Genomic DNA, 24,631 nt, shown 5'->3' with positions numbered 1-24,631 from the left:
TAAAAATCTGGAGATACTTTAGAAGAAGTTGATATCCTGCCCCTGTTTCCTAGAAATGATTGGTAATATATGAAATTACACTTCTGGTTGCAGTAATATTTTAATCCTTGATTAACATATTCTTCTGTGGCGAATGGAGGTTCTTGCTTCACTCAATTTGAGCGGGGTCCCATTCTCAGACAAAATTTTCTCATTGGTAGGGCATTATTCCGAAGTTCTTTATTTCAGTTTTATATTATTATCTCATTCTGAATTTCCTTTGAAGTATTTTGGTTAGGGGATTTTTGAAATGTTTTCGTATTTCTTGTTTGTGAACTTTAGTATTTGGGAAGATATTCTGTGAAGGCTTAAGCTGGGCTTGAAAGCAATTGCTTGGCAATGTTCAAATACTGAGACCTTGCAGGTGTGGACACCTTATGTTTCTCTCGGAAACAGAAGGGACATGCTTTACTTTAAGGACAGGATTGTGTCAGAATAGGTAAAAATCTGGACAATATAGCCTGTCTTAAACCTATCTTAATATACCTCCCTTTGAATCTAGACTGCACTGCCTACAGTTATTCTTCTAATTACATGAACTAAGAACAAGAAGACAAATTAAAAGGGGGCATTTAGAAAGTGAAGGCATATCATGAATGCTGTACTGCAGTGTAAATGGATTTATATCCTTGTAAGGCTTGATTGGTGTAAAAATTAGGGGAGGACTAGCATGGGAATGGAGAAATTATATTGTTAACAATTTAGCTATTGGAAATTTTCCTGGGCTATGGATGAAATGTTTGCATCTGCTGGATATACAGTAGATATTTACATCCTTAAAGCCACGGGAGTTACTTGAAGTATCATAGGATTGATATAAGTTTAGCAAAATGGTCTGTTTTCTTCATGAACTCTAATCCTTTGTATAAAAAATAGTGAAGAATTTTAGCAAGTAGAGAATTTACTCAGATGACTATTTTTCCTATATTTTAAGTAAGTTGCCTACAATGTACATCCAAATGTTTACACAGTACATTTGATACACTTGTAATGTGTGAGTTTGAGATTGTTGAAATTTTAAAGAAATGTTGCTAAAGGAAATTTCATTTCCCTTGGAATTTGCTGAATGTGAGAAATTGTTGACAGTAAATTGACATTTCATCCAGATCTGCCTCAGGTTTTGTTCATATATCATGCTAGACTGCACAATGCTGCTGAAAGTTCATTACACTCTTGATTCATTCCAGTCACACTTGGTGACATGGTTGGATAAACTCTACTACTTGTATATGTGGTTTTGATAACTGTTTGGAAAAGGCGTGATTTTGTTGCATGGAATCTACATTAGGTTCCTAACTTAAAATGGAGCACTTGCTCTATTTAGTATGTTACATTGACACCAACTTCTTGTCAAGTCTTATGTCAAAGAACTTTCTCTGTTAAAAGTCAGTGAAATCTGGAAACTAAGAAACAACCAATATATAGGTTAGTAGGTATACAAAACCAAAACCCTTCTGTTTTCTTCTGCTTTTCTGAGTTGGAGACATGTTTGAGAATGCAAATGTGCTTCAGCTACTCTTAACTTCAGGTAAAGAAGCCACTTGCCTGTGTCACTCAACCGGTTTTGTGTGAAGCAGGAAGAATGCTGTACTCACTATTTCTCTGGTTTTGTATGTGATGCAGGCTTCCTTTCTGTAAGGAAACTAGCATTTTCTTCAGAAGGAGGCACAAAAGGCATTCTCTTTCAGTCTCTGGAGGTAACCTTGTAAGACCAGCTCGTTTGTTTCTTTTAATTAAAAATAGTTGGATACGTTACAAAGTCAACACCCAAGTTCTTATTGTTGGAGCTTGCTCAGTCTGATTTTCTGGCTGGAGAACCATCTTCATTGGTTCAGGAAGTTCCAGAGCCTGGGAGAGTGTCCAGGGCACATGACTTTGTAGGCTTTCCACATTACTCTTCTGCCTTCTAGGCATCTGTTATTCACCCCTGTCTGATAGGATACTGTGTGACAGGATACTGATTTAACCCTTGTGACACTTCTGATATGTTGTGTGACAACAAGTTTTACAATTGCCTCTGCACTTGCCAAAGATGCTAAATGAAAAAAATCCATGGAGGAAAACATGTCAAATTCTCAAGTGTATGAGGAATTTACCAGAATTGACTATTGAGTATATTTACCTATATTCCCAGCATTTAAAAATGTATCTAGGAAGCTTTTGATTGACTTCATCTCGCTCTCCAGTCTCATTAGAAAGAGTAAGGGATGGGAGAGGAAGAATATATCTGCTGTATTCATATATTTTTCTTTTCAGTAATAGATCTGTATCAGTTTTCATAAATCAAGTGAGCTTAAGCTATGTGCAGTAAGAAAAACAATTAATTGCTCTTTCAAAAGGGCATTTATAAAATTTGTATTTGCTTCACAATGATTAGCTACATATTTTTGCCAGTCAGTTTTGGGCCAGTAACTCAAGGACTCATCTCCCCAAAATTTGCAAGAGCTTATTTCCATTGTCAAAATAACCTACCCTTTGATCACTGGAAGAGCAGTGAATTCCAGTACAAGGACGTGCTTACACTACCCTGCAGGTACTAACTCAGACTTTGAAAAGAGTTGAGTTGCAGCAGTAAAAACATTAACACAGGCTTCTTTATCCATTTGACCAGGTGCCTCACCCTTGTTAATTAGCATCTTCTCGTCTAGGTTATGGTATCAGGGTTTTTTTTATCAGTGTAGATTAACCTTTTTATGCAGGGACAAAGAATCAGGAGCAAAATCTTACATGCTTTGATAGTTCATGTTTGCCTGAAGGTCTGTGTCTATACCAGCTTCTCACAATGAAAAATGCTAGCTGTGACTGCTCTGGGAAATTCTGCTCTAAAATTTGGCATCAGCTACAACCACACTTGTGCTGATCATTGTGGTTTGATAATCTGCAGCTTGGAGAGCATCCCTTATGAGATTATTGCTTGGTATGCAGGCTCATTAGAGGTGTCTGGTGCGCATTGCCCTACCTGGATTTTACCATGTCTAATTGCAGAAAAAACAGGTGAGGTTTATGAGGTCCTATTTCTTTATATTTGTGTAACATCACACTTAAAGAATATAAGGAAAGCTGTATCTCAGCCAAATGTAATACCAGACTCACTGTTTCAAAATCAGAATTATCAGCAAAAGAGTAAAGTAAAACAAAGTCCTAACATGAGAATTCCTTTTTAGTGCCTTCTGCCTTTATTACCTATAATTATACTGTGGTAGTTGAGTTTGGAATATGAAATTAGTGAGCTATGGTGGTGGTTATGGCTGTTCCCCAACCAGTTTGTTTTTATAGATTTGAGCCTCTCAAACAGATGTATAGTCCCTTCTTTTCACGACTGGAAAAACATGAAGGTCTTAAAGATTGTTAATATTTGAAAGATTTCCTGGCTAACGAGTTTATATGCAAACTGCCTTTCTGACATAAGCAGACTGGTGGTTTGCTGTTGCGACTTCATTCAACATCATTTTCTTGGCTTTGTGATGTTTCACACACTTAAGTGCGCATCATAAGTGTCACTGAAGCAACTCTGATGTTCAGTTTTCAGTACATAGCTGTTTCTCTTTAGAGACCACAGATGATACACTAGTTGCATCATTTACTCATATGTAATATACTGATTAAAATCTACTCATCTCTTTCTTCTTGCTGTTGTGATTGGAAGGAAGTGTTCAGTTTGAGTCTCGTTTTTGGTGTCAAGTCCTCATATGAAGAGTGAGTGCTTTGTTACAGAGTAGGAAGATTATTTCCCCTTCTTGACGAGCTGCTAAACGTTTTGTGGGGAGAAGTACCCAACAACTGCATGGTGGCAAGCAAAGGAGTTGCACTAAGGCACTGGGAGCATGTCTTCCACTAAGGAGAGTGAAAAATTGTAGTGGGAACTACAGAATAGACAGCTGATCTTCAGGCTACAAGAGCTTTCTTCAGTGTTGAAGGAGATTGACTGTTTTATTTCTTCCATATTTTAAAAAAAATTTGGTGTTGGTAGAATCTGGGTAGTGCTTTAAGGTTGACCACTTTGTCTAAACAAGGAATTTGCTGCAAAAATGTTGACTGGTATAGAAGCTTCTGCTTTTCTTAGTTACCCAACAGATAAAATACTCAAGGCTATCTGTAGTGATGTCAGGGAAAGAGTGTTTGAAGCAGTGTGTTTGTAATTCAGGGAGTGCTGGGTAACTCCCTATCAGCAGACACTTTTCTTGGTTGTGAATTTGCATGTTTGTTTTTATGGTGGGATTTTTGGTGGAAGTGAGGGTAGAGATGAGGAAATTTGGAGGGCTGGCTTTCATTTGCATTCCTCTGATCTGGGTAGCTTTTTCCTAGCAAAAAAACAGGTGCATAGGTTTACTGTTTAATTCCATTGATCAACAGTATAGCAGTTACAGTAGTTAATGCAAAAGGTCAGAGCTGATAAACTATTTCCTTTTCTGATGTCCCCATGTATGCTAGCAAGAGATGGAAGTATTTTCTGTTAGGGCTTAACCTGGACATTTGGTTTTGTACAGGTTTTGAAAGGTGAGAGGAATTCTGGTCTCTGTCACTGGTAAATTTAGAAAAGTCAAAATGTGATTTTTTGACAGTGAAAGAAGTGTTTGCTGACAGCAATATGAAATTAGGTGAACTCAGCAAGCAAAGAGTTTTAGAGTGGCAGACTGTAGATATATTTTTGTTAGTGATGATGTCGTTTATTGATGGTTAATAATTGTGTTTTTGAATTAATAACATGGTCTTTAGCATCTGCTTCATGCGTAGGAGGTTCTGTAACCACGATCACTTCATAAATTGTGGCATAGTGTGTTTATTGTCACCGAATTCTCCATTCAATAGAGCCTTTAATTTACAATAAAGTTACATTGCTTTATCTATTGAGATATATTCCACTTCACTCTAAGCTGAAAAACTGCAGTAGCACATATTAATGTGGTCTGCTAAGGTTAATTGAGGATGGCTGAACAGCTGCCTGTTTCTGGTCATCATCACTGCAGCTACTACAGGTAGTAATTCTTATCAGTAGTTTGGCTGTCCTTGCAGTGTTTGGAGCAAGTGACATGGGAGTGAGTGCTACAGGGACTACATATAGCCTGAAGGTTAAGAGTTAGCTGTTTTGAATTCCAGAATTCAAAATGCAGCAGTTTTTAATCTGTAAACTGCATGCTTTATTAGTGCTTTGGTGCTGATACTTAAGATGTATGGGTTAAAAGGCATGAAAAAATTCTGAAGAGACAGTAAAGTCTGAAAAATAATTGCTGAAACAGGAACATCTATTGTCACCTCAGCTGTTGTAAGCAAAATGAAACTAGCCAAAAGCTTGTGTCAAATGAATTTGTTAGCATGTCTTGTTACTGAAAACTTGGGTCGTTGACTGTGGACTTCCATCTTTCAGGGTTCCTAAATTCTAGAATTTTTCTTAAGCCTTTTTCTTTTTTTTTACTTAAGGTATTAATTCAAATAAATATAGAAATAAAATAGTGGTTGCTGTACATGTCCGCATACTTAATTCTGTAGAATGTATTATAAAATATAGTACCAGAAAAGTTCTGGGTATGACAACTTATAATCTATCATCAAAAAAAATTTGCATTTAGACTTTTGGCTAATGTGTGTTCTGTTTATTTTCAGTTGCTGTGTGCACCCTGCCTTAAGATAGTTATTTAGAAGTTCTAGCATAGGAATAGAAAACTCTGCTTCTTTTCATTCTGAAGTAAAAATCTGACAATAGAATTTGATGAGCATGATACAACATTAGGTTAACCTTCAGGAAAAGTAAGCAAGAAAATAATGGAAAGTATATTAACTAAGTAATTCTTACAGGTCCAATATACATATGTTACTTGAGAAAAGCATTAAATGCAAAGCTCTGTTGTCAGTGCTCATCACTTTTTCTCCTATCTGGTGTAATGCAAAAAAAGTCCAATGCTTTATTGTCTAGATTTCTGACACTTTGTAAATATTTTCTGTCTCTTTTTTTGACAGGCCAGTTGGAATGCCAAAAATGGAAAAAGTTTACCTACATAACCCTAGCTCAGAAGAAACAATTACATTAGTATCAATATCTGCTACAACATCACATTTTCATGCATCATTTTTCCAAAATAGGGTAAGTTATTTTACTTTCTCAAAATTAGCTTTTCTTCTTTCTCTCAAATCTGAATGGAAACTTCTCTAAAAGAGTGACTTACTGCAATAATTACATATCTAGAAGTATTAAATACTAAATACTGCAGTTCTTCATCTCATATTAGACCAAATTTGAACTGAGCACAGAAACACAAGGAGTCCTGACTATGTTGGAAATATATAATTGATGATTTAACAGCAGATCTCCTTTGTTGCTGAAGTGAGTACATTTCCTCAGAGCAATTACAGAAACACTTTTCCTATAAATTTTCTGAATATTCTGAGTCATGTGAAGTAGTGTTAGTGTGCAATAGTTACTCCAGTGTACTTAGAGCTGTCAGTAATTGTGATACAGGAACTTGCACGTTCAAAAGCGTGTTGTCAGCAGGGTTAACTGCTAACCACACTGCTGTGAAACTAGAGTCCTCGAGTTTCAGTTTTGTTTGCAGGGCCTGTGGCTTAGCAAGAGCCATGTAAATGTGAAAGAATTCAGAGAACCTGTCTGCGATAAGCAACCTGTTGCATTTATGGAAATCTTGTAGCAGTTGCATTTCTCTAGTGACCTTTGAACTGTCAGTCTAAAATATTTTTGTGATAAGCTGAAGTCTAAATTCAGAATTCAGTACAAAAATTCAATTAAATGTGATCCTACAATAGATAATAGTTTGAAATTATTGCTATTTTTAGTAGTTTATGCATTCCATTTATTTGGAAATTCTACTTTTTTCTTTCCAAATCTGCTGTTGACTTTCTAATGTCAGTATTCCACAAAGGACACATGAGGATTTCTGCATCACAAAAACTATTGTTCATCTGCATGATGCAATTTATTCAGTAAACAGTTTTGCTTATCCCTCTGCTTGCTTGCTTTTGTTTTTTCCAGAAAATTCTTCCAGGAGGAAATACGTCCTTCGATGTAGTTTTCCTCGCAAGAGTAGTGGGAAATGTAGAGAACACTTTATTTATTAACACTTCTAATCATGGGGTATTTACTTATCAGGTAAGAGAATTACAGGCTTTTCAGAAAAGTGAAGTGTGAATCAGACAAAGCAGTGTCTATTATGAGATGCATAACCGTCCAAGGATACTTGCATAGTAGTAGTGGGTTGTTGGTTTTGAGGGATTTTTTTCCATCAACCCAGTTGAAGAAGTTTCCATCCCTGTTGTTTGTTGTAATGCAGATACACCATTGTAAGGATCAGTAAGGCAGTACTGTAAGCCAGATCAATGAAATTACATAGGATTTAAAATCCTTCCAATACCTTTATTGCATGTGTTATTTTAGTGGCTCATTGTAGGGATCTAGCTCATCTTTTAGCCTTTTACTTATCTGATCTGGTGGCAAGACAATGTTATTCATTAAGCTGGCAAAAAATTACTCACTGGAGATTCAGAAAGATAATTCAGACAGGTGAGAGAGACCAATAAGTGAAAAATGAGAGAAATCCTCTTGTTGAAAGAATATAGCTCTTACCATGACAATGTTTTGCAAACAAAACCAACAAAAATGCTTCCCAGTATAGATAGTTTCGAAATGATATGATTAAAGGCACCTTTCCTATTTCTTTAGCCTTTAGCTGGTATCTATCTATGGCACTCTATTCTAGAGGGTCAGAAAAAAAGATGGCTTTTTGATTATCTGTTTTTCAATGTATGTGTATATAGGAGTAATTAGCAGAAATTAGGAATAGCCTTTAGCTGCAAACTAAACCAGTTTCTTTATTTCAGAGCTTTAGTATGATACTGGTTTTAAAGAATTAATCATAAGTATTCTATAATCAAAAAGACTTTATGGTGGATTGCTGAAATGGGTGGGCATGTTAGGCTCTGTAACAATTAGATACAGCTATTTAAGTTTGTGTTTCTTTTTCCGAACCAGGTGTTTGGCATTGGAGTTCCGAACCCCTATCGATTGCGCCCATTTATTGGGGCACGAGTTCCTGTAAATAGCAGTTTCTCTCCTATAATAAATATCCATAACCCTCACAGTGAACCTTTGCAGGTGAGCATAAGAGAAAAATCATTAAATGCTTGTTTATGGTATTAAACGGAAATTTTGTTTATTTTGGTACTACTTAAACTTCTGTTTGAACTTTAGAGCTATTTGAGGTCATGTATTTCATATTACAAGATTTTTTTTTCTGCTCAAATGCAAATCAGTTCTAGACATTTTAGATTATAGTTGCAGATCTCTTAATTTCCTAAATTGAGATTTTCCAGAGAAATTTCAATTTTTAAAAGACTTGTTATTACTGAAAAATAAAGATTTAAACTTCACTAGTAATTAGGAGAAATACTGAAGCAACAGATCTTTTAATCCAGTGATGCCTCTTAGCTTTATTCTGTCTGGTTTGCACAGCATACAGTGTTGTTTCAGTATACCCCAGTATGTAATCTTGGAAACTATTCTGATGTTTGAGCAGGATTGATGTCTTTAGCTAACCAAATTCTGTTTCCGTTAAGTGATTCACAAACAGTAAAATGCTCTAGAAATCACATAACGTGTATCACTAGCAAGGGGCTGCATCAGCATTAAAGTGAATTTGTAAGGTATTCCAGTGATCAAGTAGTCACTAACTATGCCATCGCCCATGATAATAACTGATAAGTAAACAGGATCCCTTTAAGGTTGAGTGCTGACATTTTCCTGTTGTCTACCTCAGGTGGTAGAAATGTATTCCAGTGGAGGTGATCTCCATTTAGAGCTTCCAACGGGTCAGCAGGGAGGTACAAGAAAGCTGTGGGTGAGTAGTCATGTCTTGCAGCATTCATTGTATTTGTTTGGGAGGTTTTGTTTTGATGTGAGCTTAGGCTTTGGGTTTTGGTTTTTTTTTTTACTAATGTTGTGTCTTGTCATATAATCATTTAAAATACCCCATAAAAATGGAAACAGTAGCAGGGTCTGTTAATATTATGGTAGTAGGAGTTGAATGAAAGGTTTAATTAAGATAAGCCATATGCATTGAGCTGTGTTGTTTTGAAATGTGAAGAATAAAATGATTCCCATTAGAATGAATTACACCTACCTAAGCTTTCTGTCCTGGAGACCTGTGAGCTGGATCTAACCCACAGTAAAAGAATATACATATTTTTCTGTTTGGTTTGCTGGTTAGGTTTTTTTTTTAATTTGTCTTGGCTTTTTTGGTGGTGCTGGGATTTTTTAACTTAGAAAGTCCTTCCTGCAAATTACTATGAATGCACACATGGGTCGAAAATTAAGCTAAACAAACTTAGGGAAGAAAAATCTATTATGGATTACTAAATAAAACAGCAGTGTGTGTAGCTGAAGTAAATCCCTAGATCATGTGTTGAGAGTGGCTGGAAACTGTTCTGGGAAATACTCCTACATGCATACCCTGCAGCTACTCCCTACTCATCATGTCTGCTGCTAGAGACAAGATAGTGGATTGGATGGACTTGTGGTCTGGCTCATTAAATCTGGTTTGAAGTAACACATACTGATATCTTTAAGTGAAATAAAATTTAGAAGCATCCTGAAGGTACAGATCTTGGCTGAATGCTGTATGTCACACCATTGGTATTGTCCAGCTAGATACAAAACCTATTTTCCTTTTCAGTTAGAATTACTTGATTTTTTGATGACTGGTTTCTGGTCTAGGAGAGACTTCAGAGCCATTGGGCTCCTAAGTTTGTCTCTTGTTCAAGTGCATCATTACAGTAATGTGACAGTTATATTTGTTTTAGGAGAGTATTTCCAAGTGAGTTACAAAGGACAATCACAATTTTTAATTCTTCTATTTTCTGGAGAAAGTCCATTAGAATGGTAGTATTTTAGTTTTAGGTACAAAAGTTGCAAGGAAATAAGTATTAACACAGATCACAACGTTTTAAAAAAGGCAGTGGAAACAGATACCGAGGGTTAGATGTTCACATGAAAATGGATTTTAAAACATTATTGTCCTAATGTTTTTACACTGCTTTGGTTAAATTGCATTGCTTCTAAAGATAGCCCCTTACTGGTTGTCAGGAGAACTCAGGGGGGATGTTTTTCAGAGCATGAAGCTTTTTGGCTTCTCTTGGCCAGGTTGCCAGTTAAAGCAGTGATGACTCACATGTGAAAGCTTCCAGTGTCTGGCAAGGACTGATCCTCTTGTTTCCTCTATCCGTCCATTTTCATACCCATTGGTATGCATTTTCACATAACCATTGGTATTTCAAAACAATAAGGCAGCTTTAAGAAATCAAACCAGTAGGAGGAAACACACAGATACATCATTGTATTGGTTATGTGAAAGCAGTACTGCAGTTAGAAAAGCTTCAAAGCAGCAGAAATTACTTGAGATATGGTGATGATACTTTGACATATGGATATACATAATTGTATAAAATTGTTCTGATGCCAAATGTTTGAATGATTGGATGGAGCAGTCTGCACATGCAGGAGTATTTTTTGATCTGACCAGCTTTGGATCCCTAGTTACACATATGGAAGAGTCAGATCACATCCTTTGATACATTAATGAATGGCTGCATTATGTTGGGTCTGTAAAAACAGAACTTGCAATCTTCTTACTTTGATTTTCAACAGCTTTCAAAATATACATCTGCAGTCATTGTGCCTTAGAAAATTTCCAGTCAAGGTTTTCATCTTCTATTTAAAAACAAACACCAAGCAACCGATGAAAAATCCAATCCTCAGACCTTCTGTAATGTGATGAGGAAGACAATCTGATGTTAGTATTTCAGCTGTAGTGCTGAAGTTAGTCTTGTGCTGCAGATGTGTTCAGAAAATACAGAAAGAGATGTCTTTCAAACCCTGAATGCAGATTAGAACTGGCAGAATAGGCATGGTACAGGAACTGAAATTAGTTTTTTACTTTCTCTTGTAAATTACATGGTGACTAATAAACATGAAGCTCTACAAGCTTCTAGCTGAATGGAGTTGTGCACTGGTTTAGTTTGTGTTTAGCACTGAAACTGTATGGCCTGTGTCTGCTTTGGAGAAAAAACAGTGTGCAAATTCAGTATTTGATATTACTGTCAACATTTTTTCTGACTATCTTTTGTTTATTGCCAGATTCTGCTAATGTAGTCTACTGTCTTTTTTTACCACAATTTGAATACATAAAACTTAGAATCCTAGAATTGTTAACTTAATCAAATGGGACGTGAAAGTTCTCTTGCATATACCTAATTTTAATCAGTGTCATATTAGATGATTACAACTATCCTTTATAAATTTAATGGGAATTTTGGTTATATGAAGCCTATCTCTTCCTGCTATTGTAGCTTTTTCTCTTAACAGAATTATATTCAATGCTTCTATTGTAATTATTTGGTGTGACAGCTTTTTTTGTAATTACTGCACTCTCATAGATATGCTTTGGTTATTTATCAGGAAATACCTCCCTATGAAACAAAAGGAGTGATGAGAGCCAGCTTTTCTTCAAGAGAAGCAGATAATCATACAGCCTTCATTAGAATAAAAACAAATGCCTCAGACAACACAGAAGTTATTATTCTGCCTGTTGAAGTAGAAGTTACAACAGGTTTGTGAAAGAGTGGTTGGGGTTTGGTTGATTTTTGGGTTTGTTTCGTGTTTTGGTTGGTTTATTTTCTATTATTCAAATTAATTAACTCTTAGTATAATAAGAAAATTGTAATTTTATTTTTTCTTTTAAGCACCAGGAATCTATTCATCAACAGAAATGCTAGATTTTGGTACACTACGAACACAAGGTAAACCAGTCTTCAGTTCTCAAAGTATTGATCAGGAATAGGGTGGGGAGGGGAAAGCCCAGTACCTTTGTCCTGTTCAGGGTTGCTTGTGGAATGATGCTTTTAAAAAGACAGATTACAACAGTGGGTCACAATAGTGCACAGATGCAAGAGTACTTGGGGTGTGTACAAGCAAGCAGTAGTTTGCACACCAGGTTGTAAGTTCAGTAGTAAGGTTAATGTTACACAGTTGCACATGGGTTAGTCTGAAAAGCATTTCAGTTCAATTAGTTTGTGAACTTGTGAAAATTGCTTCACTTCTAAGTCTTAATAATTTTCAGACAGGGGAGAAGTGAAGGTGGGCACACTTGATCAAATGTTTTATGATAGGATCTTTTTTTAATTGCCTCTAACATATTTGGGCTTAACATTTAACATTAATGTTGTTTAGTGTTAAAAAAGCAGTAAAAATACTAGTGATCAGAAAGTAGTAAAACTAGAGATATTTTTTGAAACTGTAAGAGGGATTTATTGCTGACAAAAGGCAGTATTTATCTTCTGTTCAATTAAAAAAAGATAGCTTATGAAGAACTTTTCCATGCTACTTCTGAAACATGTAAAGATTTTCAAGTAAGAGTAATTTCTTCTGAACATGGTGCATCTGAAAAAGTCATTGATTATAGTATTTTTAGTCTGTTCACTTCTTAATGTGTTAGAAATATGAGTGGTAAGCTGAAGTATGTAATGCCTACTAATGCACAAAAAGGCGGTTTTGTTGGGACTAGCGATTTTGACTGGCTATTCTGTCATGTTAGTATAACTTTTTAACACTGAACAATTGAGGTATTTAAGAAACCAGCTAGTGTAAATGACTTTATATAAGATTCACATGTTAAAATAGCCTAATAGACAGGTGTGTTTTTTGTTCTTTAACAGATCTGCCAAAAATTTTAAATCTGCATTTATTAAATTCAGGAACAAAAGATGTGCCAATTACAGTAAGTTTGATTTCTTTCAATTTGAAACTTTCTACATGGATTTACTTTTTCTCATAAAAATTGATGATTCACAGGTTTACCATGTAGTGGTCAGAATTAGAAGGTAGGTGATGTGTGACTGAAAATGTTACTTAATAGCAGAGCAGATAATTTTTATGCATGTTAAAATTAATTTGCATCATAGTCTCCTTTGAATGCTCTGAACAGCAGTTTTAGGCTGTACCTGCAATATCTGAACCTTTGGAAACTTGAGAACGGTAATTCACGTTCAGTGGGTGAGATTAATACAGTCTCTGTAAGATTCTTTGTCCTCATCACATTTACACATCAGTATATGAAGTGGTTCCCCAACATAATTTTTTAAGATAAGCCAAGAGTAGCTTTCAGGAGCTGCCTGTAAAATTACCCTTTTTTTCTTGAGTTTATCTGCATTGTTGCTTGAAATAACAAAAGAAGCCAAAGACTCTAGGGCCCTTTACAGTAAGACCACTGGAGCTGAAAGTGAAGTGCAGCCAGCTTCAGAATTGTAGAAATGTGGATTTTCTACTTCCTGTTTTTACTTCAGAAATTCAGTCCTAGTCTGGTAGTCCGCCTTTGTTCATTCATGCCTTCTTCCTGTGTGATTTTTCTCATTGCCCACTATTTTTCTCACTTCCTCCTTCTTCCCTTCCTGTCTTCCTTCTTTTCCAGATTTAGTTGTGTAGCTAGCTATACCTTGTCCCAGTGCACTTCAAAAAGTGTTGAAGTGTTGAAAAGGAACCAGAGGAGCCAAAAGAATGACTGAAGGATTGGCAAAGGTTCCTTACTCAGATTTTGGAGAGCATCTCTGTGTTTATAAAGCTTGAAGCTGCAACTATGAGGAAGAGTGTTTTAATAGTAGAGATGTAGCAAAATCTTAAGATACTGGAAGATAAGTTTTCACAGTGACAATAGACCATTGCAGTGCTTGCTAAGGTGTTATTCACTAATAATTTTCAAGACAAGAGACTCTTACAGTATACTGCAAAAAGATTCTTTTTCATTGAGGTCCTGATGCTTATTACAACAATGAGGTCAGGTGATCCTATAAGAATCATGGCTTTGTAAGCTATGGCACAGCTTCCATAGAGAGTTTTAAAAACCAAAAAGACCTGTGTAGGTACATGATTTTTGCATTGAGAGGGTTGGTAAATTCAATAAATTATTTTTCCAGCTGTATTTGCAAGTTTGTTTTAGATTTGACAGTTTACTTGTTGGTTGGGTTTATTATTTTTTTTTAAAGTGTGTAATATGCTTGCTGTGTACAATGCAAATAACCACATTTTCAGACCATCAGTATCATTTCTAATACCTACCTGGTTGTATGGTGCCTAATTCATACTCCTCCATTTAAAAAAAGACCCAAGCCCATCCATTTTTTTTGAAGCTAGTGTCTTTGGACTATGGGCTGTAAACCATAAATACCAATCTAATGGAAGGCTATTACTTGATAACCTTTATACATATAATGACAAAACTTTTCCAGAGAAATAATTTTTTTACTGTGTGTCAAAGCAGTTGATTTGGTATTTTTAAAGCCTTTGGGACTCACTTTTGCAAGGAGAAAGCTACCACACAGGTCCAGACATGATGTGTTTTTCAGTGTATCACATGGCACACTGAAAAACACATCAACTGACAATCACAAGTCAGTTGTTCTTTTCATTAAGGGACAGCTTTGTTGGGAAGTTTGTAAACTTTCTAGCTTTTGAAACACTTGGTGAATTTCTACTGCTGTGCCAATCAATGAATTTCAAAGTGGAAAGCAAGAATAAAGAATTTCACCAAGAAGGGGCTTGGTGAATAACTTTTTTCTAGGAAAGCTTGACAAATAGACTTCTGACCCTTTAGAGCTAGTTTAAAAGTAGTGAGACAGACTGTGTGACAAATTTCATCTTAATGTCAGAAGAAAAGGCCGAGGCTATATTTAGCATATGTTTAAGCTGGGTGCTGGAGGAGCTAAATATTTCAGGTCATCAGTGTGTGAGAGACTGCTAGTACTGTTGCCAGACTTGTGGTTGTTCTGCCTTCAAGCACTTAGTCATGCTGTGGTCCAGCAAACTGGTTGAGGATGATAAGAGCAAGCAAATAATTTTCAAGTTTAAAACTACTTATAATATCTCCCTCATTTTCTAGGATTTGTTCCATTTTTAAGGATAGTAATGCTTATTTCATGACTGGATAAACTAGTCATGCTGCAACAATTAAGCCATTCTGTCAAAAATCTGGTAAATGTAGATTGTTGAACACTTGTTTTATCCCTTCTCTATAATGTAAATTTGGTGTTTCCTTATGGCACTTTAAGCCTGTTTGACTGCTGAAAGCAAAGGGATACTTCAAAATTTGAGGTCCTGATCATATTTGATGCCTGTGAACCAGGAACTTCAGGACAACCTTAGTGAAGCTGAATTGTATCAGTTTGAAAACAAAAGTGTTTGTGTAAGAAAGTATTATGTTCTGTCCCAACTTGAGAGGTTAATTTCTCTTAGCAATCTGCAAGAAGTAGTTTGCTTCTGTGTTGTGTTTTCACATTTAGGTGTATGCATCTCAGAATTATCAAGGAATACAGTAGCTTGTTCCATGTACTGGATGATTCTTTATGGAGAAGGTGAACTTTAATTAGTTAGGTGTTTCTCTGTTTAAACACAAGGCCAAGAAATTTCTGACAGTTGTGTCTGTAAAAGAGAATAAAGCAGTTCAGACATGGTTCTGACACTAATGGAACCAGCCTTAATCTGCTACCTGTAGCCACAGGGCTTTTTTGTCCATGCTAGGTGGGCAAGACAAAACTAGGCTTAGGAGCCTTCTGACTGGTAAACATTATAGATGAACATGAGCCAGTCTTCCAGCCCATACTCTTCAGTTTATTAGAATACATGTATCCCAAGTGTCCTTAAACCTTCAAAGTCTTTCTCAAGAACTCCTGTAAAAGCAGAAAGTTTTAGCCCCTCTTTGTGTCCTTTAGCACATTTAAGATCTTAATTTTCTGCAGTTATGCTAAATATTGAATGTGTCTTCACAGAGCAGGGTCAGGAGTCTTGAGTGGGTCATTCTGTGGGAGAGCCATGTGTTACTGAAGTATGTCTATTTAAAATTATTCTTCCCTACAAAAGTTGCTGTTAGGAATTTTTCTGAGAAAATTGGTGGTATTACATTCTTGATGGAACTTGTTTTGATGATGGTTTTTAATGCATTTTTCAGGACAGACTCTACTTGAGCTTTATTTGAAATAGGTTGAAATTTGAGGAAATTTGAAAGGATACCTAAAGGATGTTTGTTTTTCCCTAGTTGTCTTAATTTTGTATTTCTTTTTATAACATTTAATCAAGCAACAAATGGGAAATGTGTATTATGTAGTTCAGAAATTTTCAACAAAACAGTGTAAATTCCTTCCTTAACTAAATTCACCAGCTGTAGACATTCTGAGTAAATACATCTAGGTTTGTTTCACTTGTAGTTTGAGAGATGCACCTCTGAAACCTGCCTTTTTTTTTGTAACAGGCTGTCCTTTTGAATACTTCCAGTTTGATTTACTAGATGAAAATCAGCATTATTTCAAACCAGTTATTAAAGAAAGCATTTTGCATGAAAAGAGCTTCTGATAATATTTATTGTCTCTGTCATCCAGAAGTTGTGAACTTTATGACAGCTTTGATTTCATCTACCTTAGGAGGGTTTTTTTTTAAAGATCTGCCAAGATTTTAGTTTTGTAGTGTGGATCTCATTAGAAGAAAATTGAGATAATTATTAATTGACTTATGAAAAGAAATACCAAATATCTGCACCCCATGTATGCAGATATGGTGGTGGACAAGGGTCAGTGCTATAAATCCAAAATACAAAACCTCTTCTTGAGTTAACAGAGATTATTCATTAGCTGCAGGAGTAGTGCTGCTTGTTCCCACTAAAGATCATGTGGTCTGCAGAACTAAGTTATTTATGCACACTTTTATGGCTTTAATTTACAATCAAGGACAGCTTGGCTTGGAAGAGCTGTAATTGGTTCGTGCCACTAGCTGTCTGCCTTCCTCCCTGACCAAGAAAGGCTCAGCTGCTTATTAAACAGGTGCTAAACCTCTGCAGCCCAGCAGAAGGTAAGGCAACACTCATTTCAGTTTTCTTAATGCAGCATCCTGTGATTTGCTGTGGCTTAACAGCTGCTATGTGAGCAGCTGATCTGTTCTTAAAGCAGGAGGAGACAGCTGGGGAGGAAGAATCATGGCAGCCATCCTAATTTTAAGCAAAACAAGAATAAGAGCATTTAAATGCTTCATGCCCCGCTTCTCCATGGAATCTAGATGGTTTGCTGGCAATCTCTGTAGAGTCTTCAGATGACATGGAATCCCTTATCCTGCTGCACAGCAATGAGTACCTCTACAAATCAGCTCTGGCTATTGACTGACACAATAGCTCTTCCAGTGATGGCCATTTACCTTTTCTCTTTAGTTTAAAACAGTAAATCCTCAGATGTAATGGGTGACCTTGTAAGGTGTTAGTGTAGAGCGAGTGTCATCACAGATCTACAAAATGTTTCTCTATACAGTTAGTTATTTTTTTCTCTGCAGACTTAGCATGGGATTAGAGACAAGGGAGATGTCTGTATCCTCTCTGGTAGTTGCACAAGTCATTTAACAGCTTTGTTAGTGAGTGCACCAGAAACAAATATCCTAGCTATTGTAGCCCTGCAGCATTAAGAACAAAAATTAAATCCTAATTTAAATAAGGTTTGGTTTCTGTTTTATTAATATGTTTCTGACCATACTGCCACTTAATTCAACATCCCCAAGGAGAACTCACTGTTTCCTACTTTCCTGTATATTGACTGAGTAATTTGTAGGACCTGAAAAAAAATCTAAAACCACTTGTAATGCTGCTTTCTTACAGGAAAGACAGACCTGCAAGAGCTTGACCAAATGTAGTTGCAATTTTATCACTGTGAAAGGTTTCACAGCATGTTAGCAATGATCATTTACAGATGCTTCATCTTTTGTTTGCAGAGTGTTAGACCTACACCACAGAACGAAGCGATAACAGTATATTTCAAGCCCGTTACGTTAAAAGCCTCTGAAAGTAAATATACCAAAGTTGCAAGCATTAGCTTTGATGGTGAGTACTGCTCCTCTCTTCTTAGAACTTGTCAAGTGCTTCTGAAAACTTACTGAAGTTTCATCGATTATTTTCACTATCTAAACAAAAAACTGTTCATAATTTTGAGAAGAAAATGGGATTTTCCTACCTGGAAAAGGCCTACAGTTCTTCTGAACTTCAGTTGTTTCTGAAAGGATTGTCTTTGTTTATGATGAACAAGTATCTTATCAGCTGGTAAATACAGATGAGAAGATATTCTTAATTTTTCTAATAAACATAACTGTATTCTTATGTTAAGGCCCTGGTTATTTAAATGTATGTTTGTTTTAAGCAGACATTTGTTTTTGAGAAATCCTAACAAACAAGGTAACAAGTACAAGTTACTCCTGGGGAAATTTCAATTAGACACAAGAAGAAAATTTTTCACAATGAAAACAATTAGCCATTGAAATAATCTCCCCAAGATGGGGTGGATTCTGCAGTGTTGGGTGCTTATAATCAATCTGGCCAGGGTGCTGAGACATCCTGTTTAAACTGTACTTCTGCCAGGAAAGGTTGGACCAAGGGGTCCTTGAGGTCTCCTTCAACCTGGTATTCTGTGATTTTTCTCCTACATACTGTGACTTTAAATACTATGCTGACACTTTGTAGAAAGGCACCTCAGAGATTTTAATCAACTGTTAAAATGGTGGTGACTACTCAGATGATACTGCTTTAAGATACTAGTTGGTGCTGTAAGTCTTTCTGCCTGGATTGCTTAAAAATGGAATCTTACACATGAAATAGTTGTGGTAGACATAATTTTAGAAGTTGCATAGAAAAAGAGGAAAGAATTGATTTTTATTACCATTTATGGATTGCACTTTAGAAATTTAATAGCTCATGGTTTCTAAAACAAGTGAAGTACATTTTAGCTTATAACTTCTGAAAGAGATGAATTCTGTCAATCTAAGGTGATAATACATTCAGATTTTGAAGCTGGTGGGAATTGTTATATGAGGGCCTACTGGCTAACATATGGTGCATCTTAGAAGGAATGGTGGTTCCTGGGAAAAATACCCAGTTAAGCTGCTTAATGTGTTTAAGGAATTGACTTGATGAATTCTTATCAGTGAAGCAGCCAGCCCTAAATGTATGCAATTTCAGCTGTCCTAATTACATGCAGGGGCTTTAGGGGCTTGGTGGCTTCTCTTAATTAGTATTTGAATACCTCGATTTTTATTTTTTTTTTTTGGCACTACCTCTACCAGGCTGCCATTACTTGTTCTGTGATCTTGGAGCAGATCTGTGAGCATCACTCTTGGTGCTTGTGTAGTTTAAGTTTTTACATGGATTCTACTTATCTTTTTGCAACATTTAGTTTGTCTTTCATTTCTTCATTATTAAGATTCTCTCTACTGCTAATTCTAATTGAGGGGCCCAGCAGTCTCAAGCTTCTGTTCTGTTAGGAGAAGGACAGTTTTATTCCGTATTCTTAGTGGAGACTTCAATTCATCTGGATACAAATGATCCTCTGGACATGTTCAGGTTATTTATATGGCAGCAACAATCAGACTTCCCTATTGTAGAAAAGCTTAGTAAATTGGGCAGGTCATCTAACTGGTGTTAAATGGGAAGATTTCAGAATTGGGATCTCTTGTTTCATAGACTTTACACCATGTCAGTTTGGTTATTGAAATTCCCTTAAGCTCCACTTTTTTCCTTCCACGGTTATTAATTTCTGGGCTAGCTCTGTGGTTTTATTCTTCCACTCATTCTAGTATAACCTAATGGATCAATTTTTGTCAGCTTTAAAAAACTTACATTCTTGTGTGTGCAGCATCAAAAGCAAAAAGAGCATCACAGTCTTCTGGGAAAATAACTGTTAAAGCAAAAGAGAAGAGCTATTCCAAACTTGAAATACCGTATCAAGCAGAAGTGTTGGATGGGTAAGCTTCCAGTAACTGAACATAGTTCAAAATCTAAATGCTCTAAATTAGAGGGGATTATTCCTGTTTGTAAACAAATTTATGAAGTAGTCTTAGCCATTAGTAAGTTGGTTTCAAGGCTTGAGTTAGAATTGATCTTAGTGAGTTGTTTTTCAGAGCAGCTGAAGACTGCAGATGAGACATTTAAAAAATGCAGTATTGAAAACATTTCTGCTTTTGCATTCACTGTTCTATTGCCATATGAAGTAAGGGTAGAGAAGGTGCTTTTGGTTTTAAGCAAAATTTTGGAAGAATGCTGTGTTTCCGTGGGTTTTGTTACTTATTTAATAAGTATGACTAAGTTGACTTTAAAAACATTTTGAATGAGGTGCTATTTTATCAACAGAACTGGCAGACTATTTTAACGGCCAACAAACTAAACCTTACCTTGTCACAACTTTATGCTGCAGACACCTGATTTAGCTAATAAAAAGTACACATGATCTGCAAATTTTCTTAATACTTCAACACTTCCTTTTAGTCCCTCTATTATTCTCAGTTACATGTTTTCTTATCTTATTTGAATTACTTAGTTATTGATGTCCCCGTAGTGCTAATATAGTGCTAGTGATAATATAGTTTCACCATGCAGCGGGGTATGTATCTTTTTAGCTGTTTGAAATAATGAATTCTTTTCTTTGTGTAAGGAAAACACTTTGAGGAAAATCTTTATTTTCTTTACTCTGTTTTCTTTGGGTAGTTATTTAGGATTTGATCATGCTGCCACACTCTTTCACATCCGTGACAGTGCTGCTGATTCTGTGGAAAGACTGATCTATTTAACAAACACATTCAGTTTTGCAATCCTTATACATGATGTTGTGTTACCAGAAGAAGCAAAGCCAATGTTTAAAGTAAGTCCCATTTAAGTGAATGCTTTTACCTGTTAGTAAATGCTTAAATGTGGTACACTTTGTTCAGTTGTAACCTTGATCTTCATTGTTCACTGATCTAGGTCCAGAACTTCAGTAAACCAGTCTTAATTCCACCCAATGAATCCAGATATATTTTTACACTTAATTTTATGCCTTCCACATCATCTGTTCACGTTGATAATAATATCCTACTTATCACCAATGCTTCTAAATTTCACCTACCTGTCCGAGCATACACGGGATTTCTTGATGTAAGTATTTTCCCTTTTTTTGGCAACTTCTGTGTAATTAGAGGCAGACTTCATAGACTCTTTAATTCTTTATTCTACTTCGGTGTCTGCTGAAAAATTCGTTTTTGTTCCCTTAAAGTCTTTAGTTTTACATAGGGAGTTCATTTAGAATTTTGAGATTGTCATGATAGTGTTGTATTAAAATTATTAATATGATTTTTAATGAGCTTACAGTTTGAGCACACTTTATATTTCACTTATGCTAAAATACTTTTATCAATCTTTCTAGTACTTTGTACTGTCATCAAAAAATGAGGAGCGATTTATAGATTTTGGCATATTGAGTGCAACAGAAGCTACTAGCATCTTATTTGCAGTCATCAACAGCAATCCAATAGAGGTGAGGATGCATTTATTTTTAGTTTATCTTTTAAAAAATTCACATCAGTGTTGTTACTGAAAACAATACCTTTTGTTCTTTTTAAGCTGGCTGTAAAAAGTTGGCATATTATAGGGGATGGTTTGGCCGTAGAACTTCTAACAACTGAAAAGGGAAACAGAACAACAATAATTGCAAACCACCACGAACTACAAAATGCTACTGCATCTGATCAGTCTTCAGTAAGTAAACCTTTGAATCCATTGCTTTAAAGCTAGATATAGGAGGGGTGAAAAGAGACAAACCTCTGCAAGTTCTTTCAGTTTCATTTTAGCAGAGGAGAGATAAGAATTCTTAATTTTTGTCTGAACTTGAGTATGATAAAGCATGTAGGCTTCCTAAATTTATTTTAAGGAGCAGCATTATATTTATCCTTTCCAAACCTAATCAATCTCGATACCCTCATGATGCTTGTTGTTAATCTGGGATAAGTGGAAATTTATCACCACAAGGGAATATATAATTTTTGTGTTAGTCATCTATGTATATGAACTCGTTGTTTATCACTGATAGTAGTTTTAAATGGATTTTGAGTCTGGTTTTAGTGAACTTTCTTTTTGTTTAATGGAATACATTGGCGACTTTTTCTACCATTTACAGGTGATACTCGCATCAGGCTATTATGCAGTGTTCAGAGTAAATCTAATAGCGAAGGAACTGGAAGGAATTCATGATGGAGCTGTACAAATCTCAACAGATTATGAGGTATATTTACTGTATAATAAATGGATATTGCCCAAAAGATCTGTTTAGTTCTTTAAGTGTTGTTTTAGTGGACAGACTGTAGCATGAGTTGAGGTTGGAAGGGAAGGGAACTCCAGAGGTCAGGTTATCTTTGCAAGTTAACCCTGCATCATACAACAGAAGGGTTACTTATGCTTTTATTATGATTTTTGTCTGGCTTTCAGAAATATCCATTTAAATCTGACCTAATGCTTTGCAGTTTGGGTTCTTCAGTGACATGACACATCCTCAAAGCATCAATGCATGGATCTTGAGGCATGTCATGCACTGACAATGTGTTTCTCCATGTTATCAGTTACTGAAACAAAGCTGTAATATCAACCATTTTTTGTCAAAATGCAATGTGAAAACTGTTTTGGAGAGTCATAGAATCATTAAGGTTTAAAAAGACTGGATACCCCCATGCCCACTAGACCATACTGCAGCTTGCCACAGTTTGCTGGCAGTTGATAAAACAGAATCCTTGCACTGATTATTATGGAAGAGAACAACTGGTTGCCTCAACTTCATGTGCCTTGTTTTTGCAGGAGACAGAGTCTAATGAATAATGCAATCTGTATTTAATATCTTTTTGTGATATATGGAAAAAAAACCCCAAATGTAACTCTGTGCTTATGAGGTCAGGAAATTATATCGCTGATTGTGTAGTTCTGATGGTGCTACAGAAAATGAGAAATTCCCAAATTCTGCCAGTTATTGGAGATTTTAAGCTTTCTTGTATTATATCCACGCATGTATGTGACCTTTCAGCTACAGATTCTGAAGCATTTTATTTTCTTGCTTGTTACAAGTTAGTCTATTTGTATTGGTACTTGAATCTCATTGCCATCCCTTCCAGCTACTTTTTCAATGTGGTCTCAAGGTATTACAATAACACCATGTTTTGAGAAGCTGGGTGTATTTTCTTCCCTCAGTTGCTTTAAAGATGTTACTCTCCTATTTTCCAGCAAAGTAAGCCCCATTCAAATGAGGCCTATATAATATCCCATTGGGGAGCTTATGTTTTCAGTATGCTTTTCTGTTCCATGGGGAAAGGAAGTGAGGAGTGCTTCCTGACACTATACAGTGACTGTTCAGAATATGATGATGGGTTGAAATCTTAATTCATGTCTTCATGTTTTAAATGTCTGTATAATCCTAGACTACATTAATTGTAGAATTTCAGGGTTTTGTTATTCTATGCAATTTAAAAGTGGAAGAGGATTTAAAAGCTGGAAATGTAAGGAGTTTTTTTTCTAATTTTTTCTTGGGTTTTTTTTTGTCCAGATTTTAACTATACCAGTGAAGGCTGTGATTGCTGTAGGCTCATTGACCTGCTCCCCAAAACATGTTTTTCTTCCACCTTCTTTTCCGGTAAGAGAGTTAGGATTAAATTTTTACCTTCTGTGTTTGTCTTTATATGCCTTTTTCAAGGGAGACCACTGTCCTGAATTCTATGTCAAATTGTTGGGGAGATTGTGCTACTGAACTGTTAGGATCAGTTTGTCATTATTTTGGGGGTTGTTTGGGATTTTTCTGCTACGTGTTCCAAGCATGAGTTCTCCTCAACAGCCCACTTGAATGGGATCTTGGAATACTCATATAATGGGATAGATCTCATCAGAGGAAGATAGGTCAGTCAGCAGGACTTCAGGACTGAATATTTGCTGCAATTGCCACATATTCCATCTTCCTTCTGATCTCCTGTGTCACAAATTCTTCTGAAGTCTTTTGCTACTCTTGAGGTCAAACACTCATGCCTACAGTTGCAAAGATCACTAGTTGTTTCTTATCTTTAAGATCTATTTTGGTTTTTTACTATTTAGACTCACCATTATATGGGTAGTTATTACACTGAGTGCCACATCTAAAACTTCATTTTTACCTACTTCATAAGCTTTTGATAAGTTAAAATTGCTTAAATATTCAGTTCCCTTTCATTCACTGGACATAAAGCAGTTTCTATATTCTCTATCTGAATCTACTAGAATTGCTTGAAATGATTGTTATGATTATGAAGAAGAATTCATGTGAAGAATATCCCTTTTGAGTGCCACATAAAAATATTTTGTTCTATGTTGGACCATAAAGAAGTAATATTTTTTTAGTCTCCTTTGAGTTGGTTCTAGCTGAAATGGCTAAAGAGCTGCTCAGTATTTCATAGTAATATGCCCACAGTCTTGTCAGCTTGATTTTTGGGGGAGGGCCTCTGGTTTTTTTGTTTGATTATTGTTTGTGAGCTTTTTTGCTTTGGCTGTGCAATTTTTTGGGGGGGAGGGTTCTTTGTTTTTATTTGGGGGAGTTTTGTTTGTTTTGTTTATTTCCTTTTGCTTTATTTTCTTTTGGCAGATAATACTTCTTATAGCACCTGTGTTTCTCAGACATAGCTTTGTTGCTGTCATTATTCTTTCTCTTCCCTAGATTACTGTGATTTTTATTGTCTTCATACTTCTTTTCTAGTAACGTTTTCAGACAA

At 35.8% G+C, this 24,631-nt stretch overlaps 1 protein-coding gene across 1 annotated transcript in view; it reads left to right on the top strand.

The window, feature by feature from the left end:
• Nucleotides 1-24,631, top strand: part of TMEM131 (transmembrane protein 131) — a 93,622-nt gene that overhangs the window by 40,825 nt on the left and 28,166 nt on the right. The window contains 15 exon segments of the mRNA XM_058045443.1: nt 5,995-6,118; nt 7,022-7,138; nt 8,018-8,140; nt 8,802-8,882; nt 11,498-11,648; nt 11,782-11,838; nt 12,754-12,815; nt 17,831-17,939; nt 19,741-19,849; nt 20,589-20,742; nt 20,844-21,014; nt 21,283-21,393; nt 21,480-21,614; nt 22,033-22,137; nt 23,443-23,529. Of these exon segments, the coding sequence (XP_057901426.1) occupies nt 5,995-6,118; nt 7,022-7,138; nt 8,018-8,140; nt 8,802-8,882; nt 11,498-11,648; nt 11,782-11,838; nt 12,754-12,815; nt 17,831-17,939; nt 19,741-19,849; nt 20,589-20,742; nt 20,844-21,014; nt 21,283-21,393; nt 21,480-21,614; nt 22,033-22,137; nt 23,443-23,529 (1,696 nt within the window).

The sequence above is a fragment of the Melospiza georgiana genome, chromosome 2 (genome assembly GCF_028018845.1).
Source record: "Melospiza georgiana isolate bMelGeo1 chromosome 2, bMelGeo1.pri, whole genome shotgun sequence".
Classification (NCBI taxonomy): domain Eukaryota; kingdom Metazoa; phylum Chordata; class Aves; order Passeriformes; family Passerellidae; genus Melospiza; species Melospiza georgiana.
Note: the sequence above shows the minus strand (reverse complement) of the source record. Positions and strands in the feature narration are given on the sequence as shown.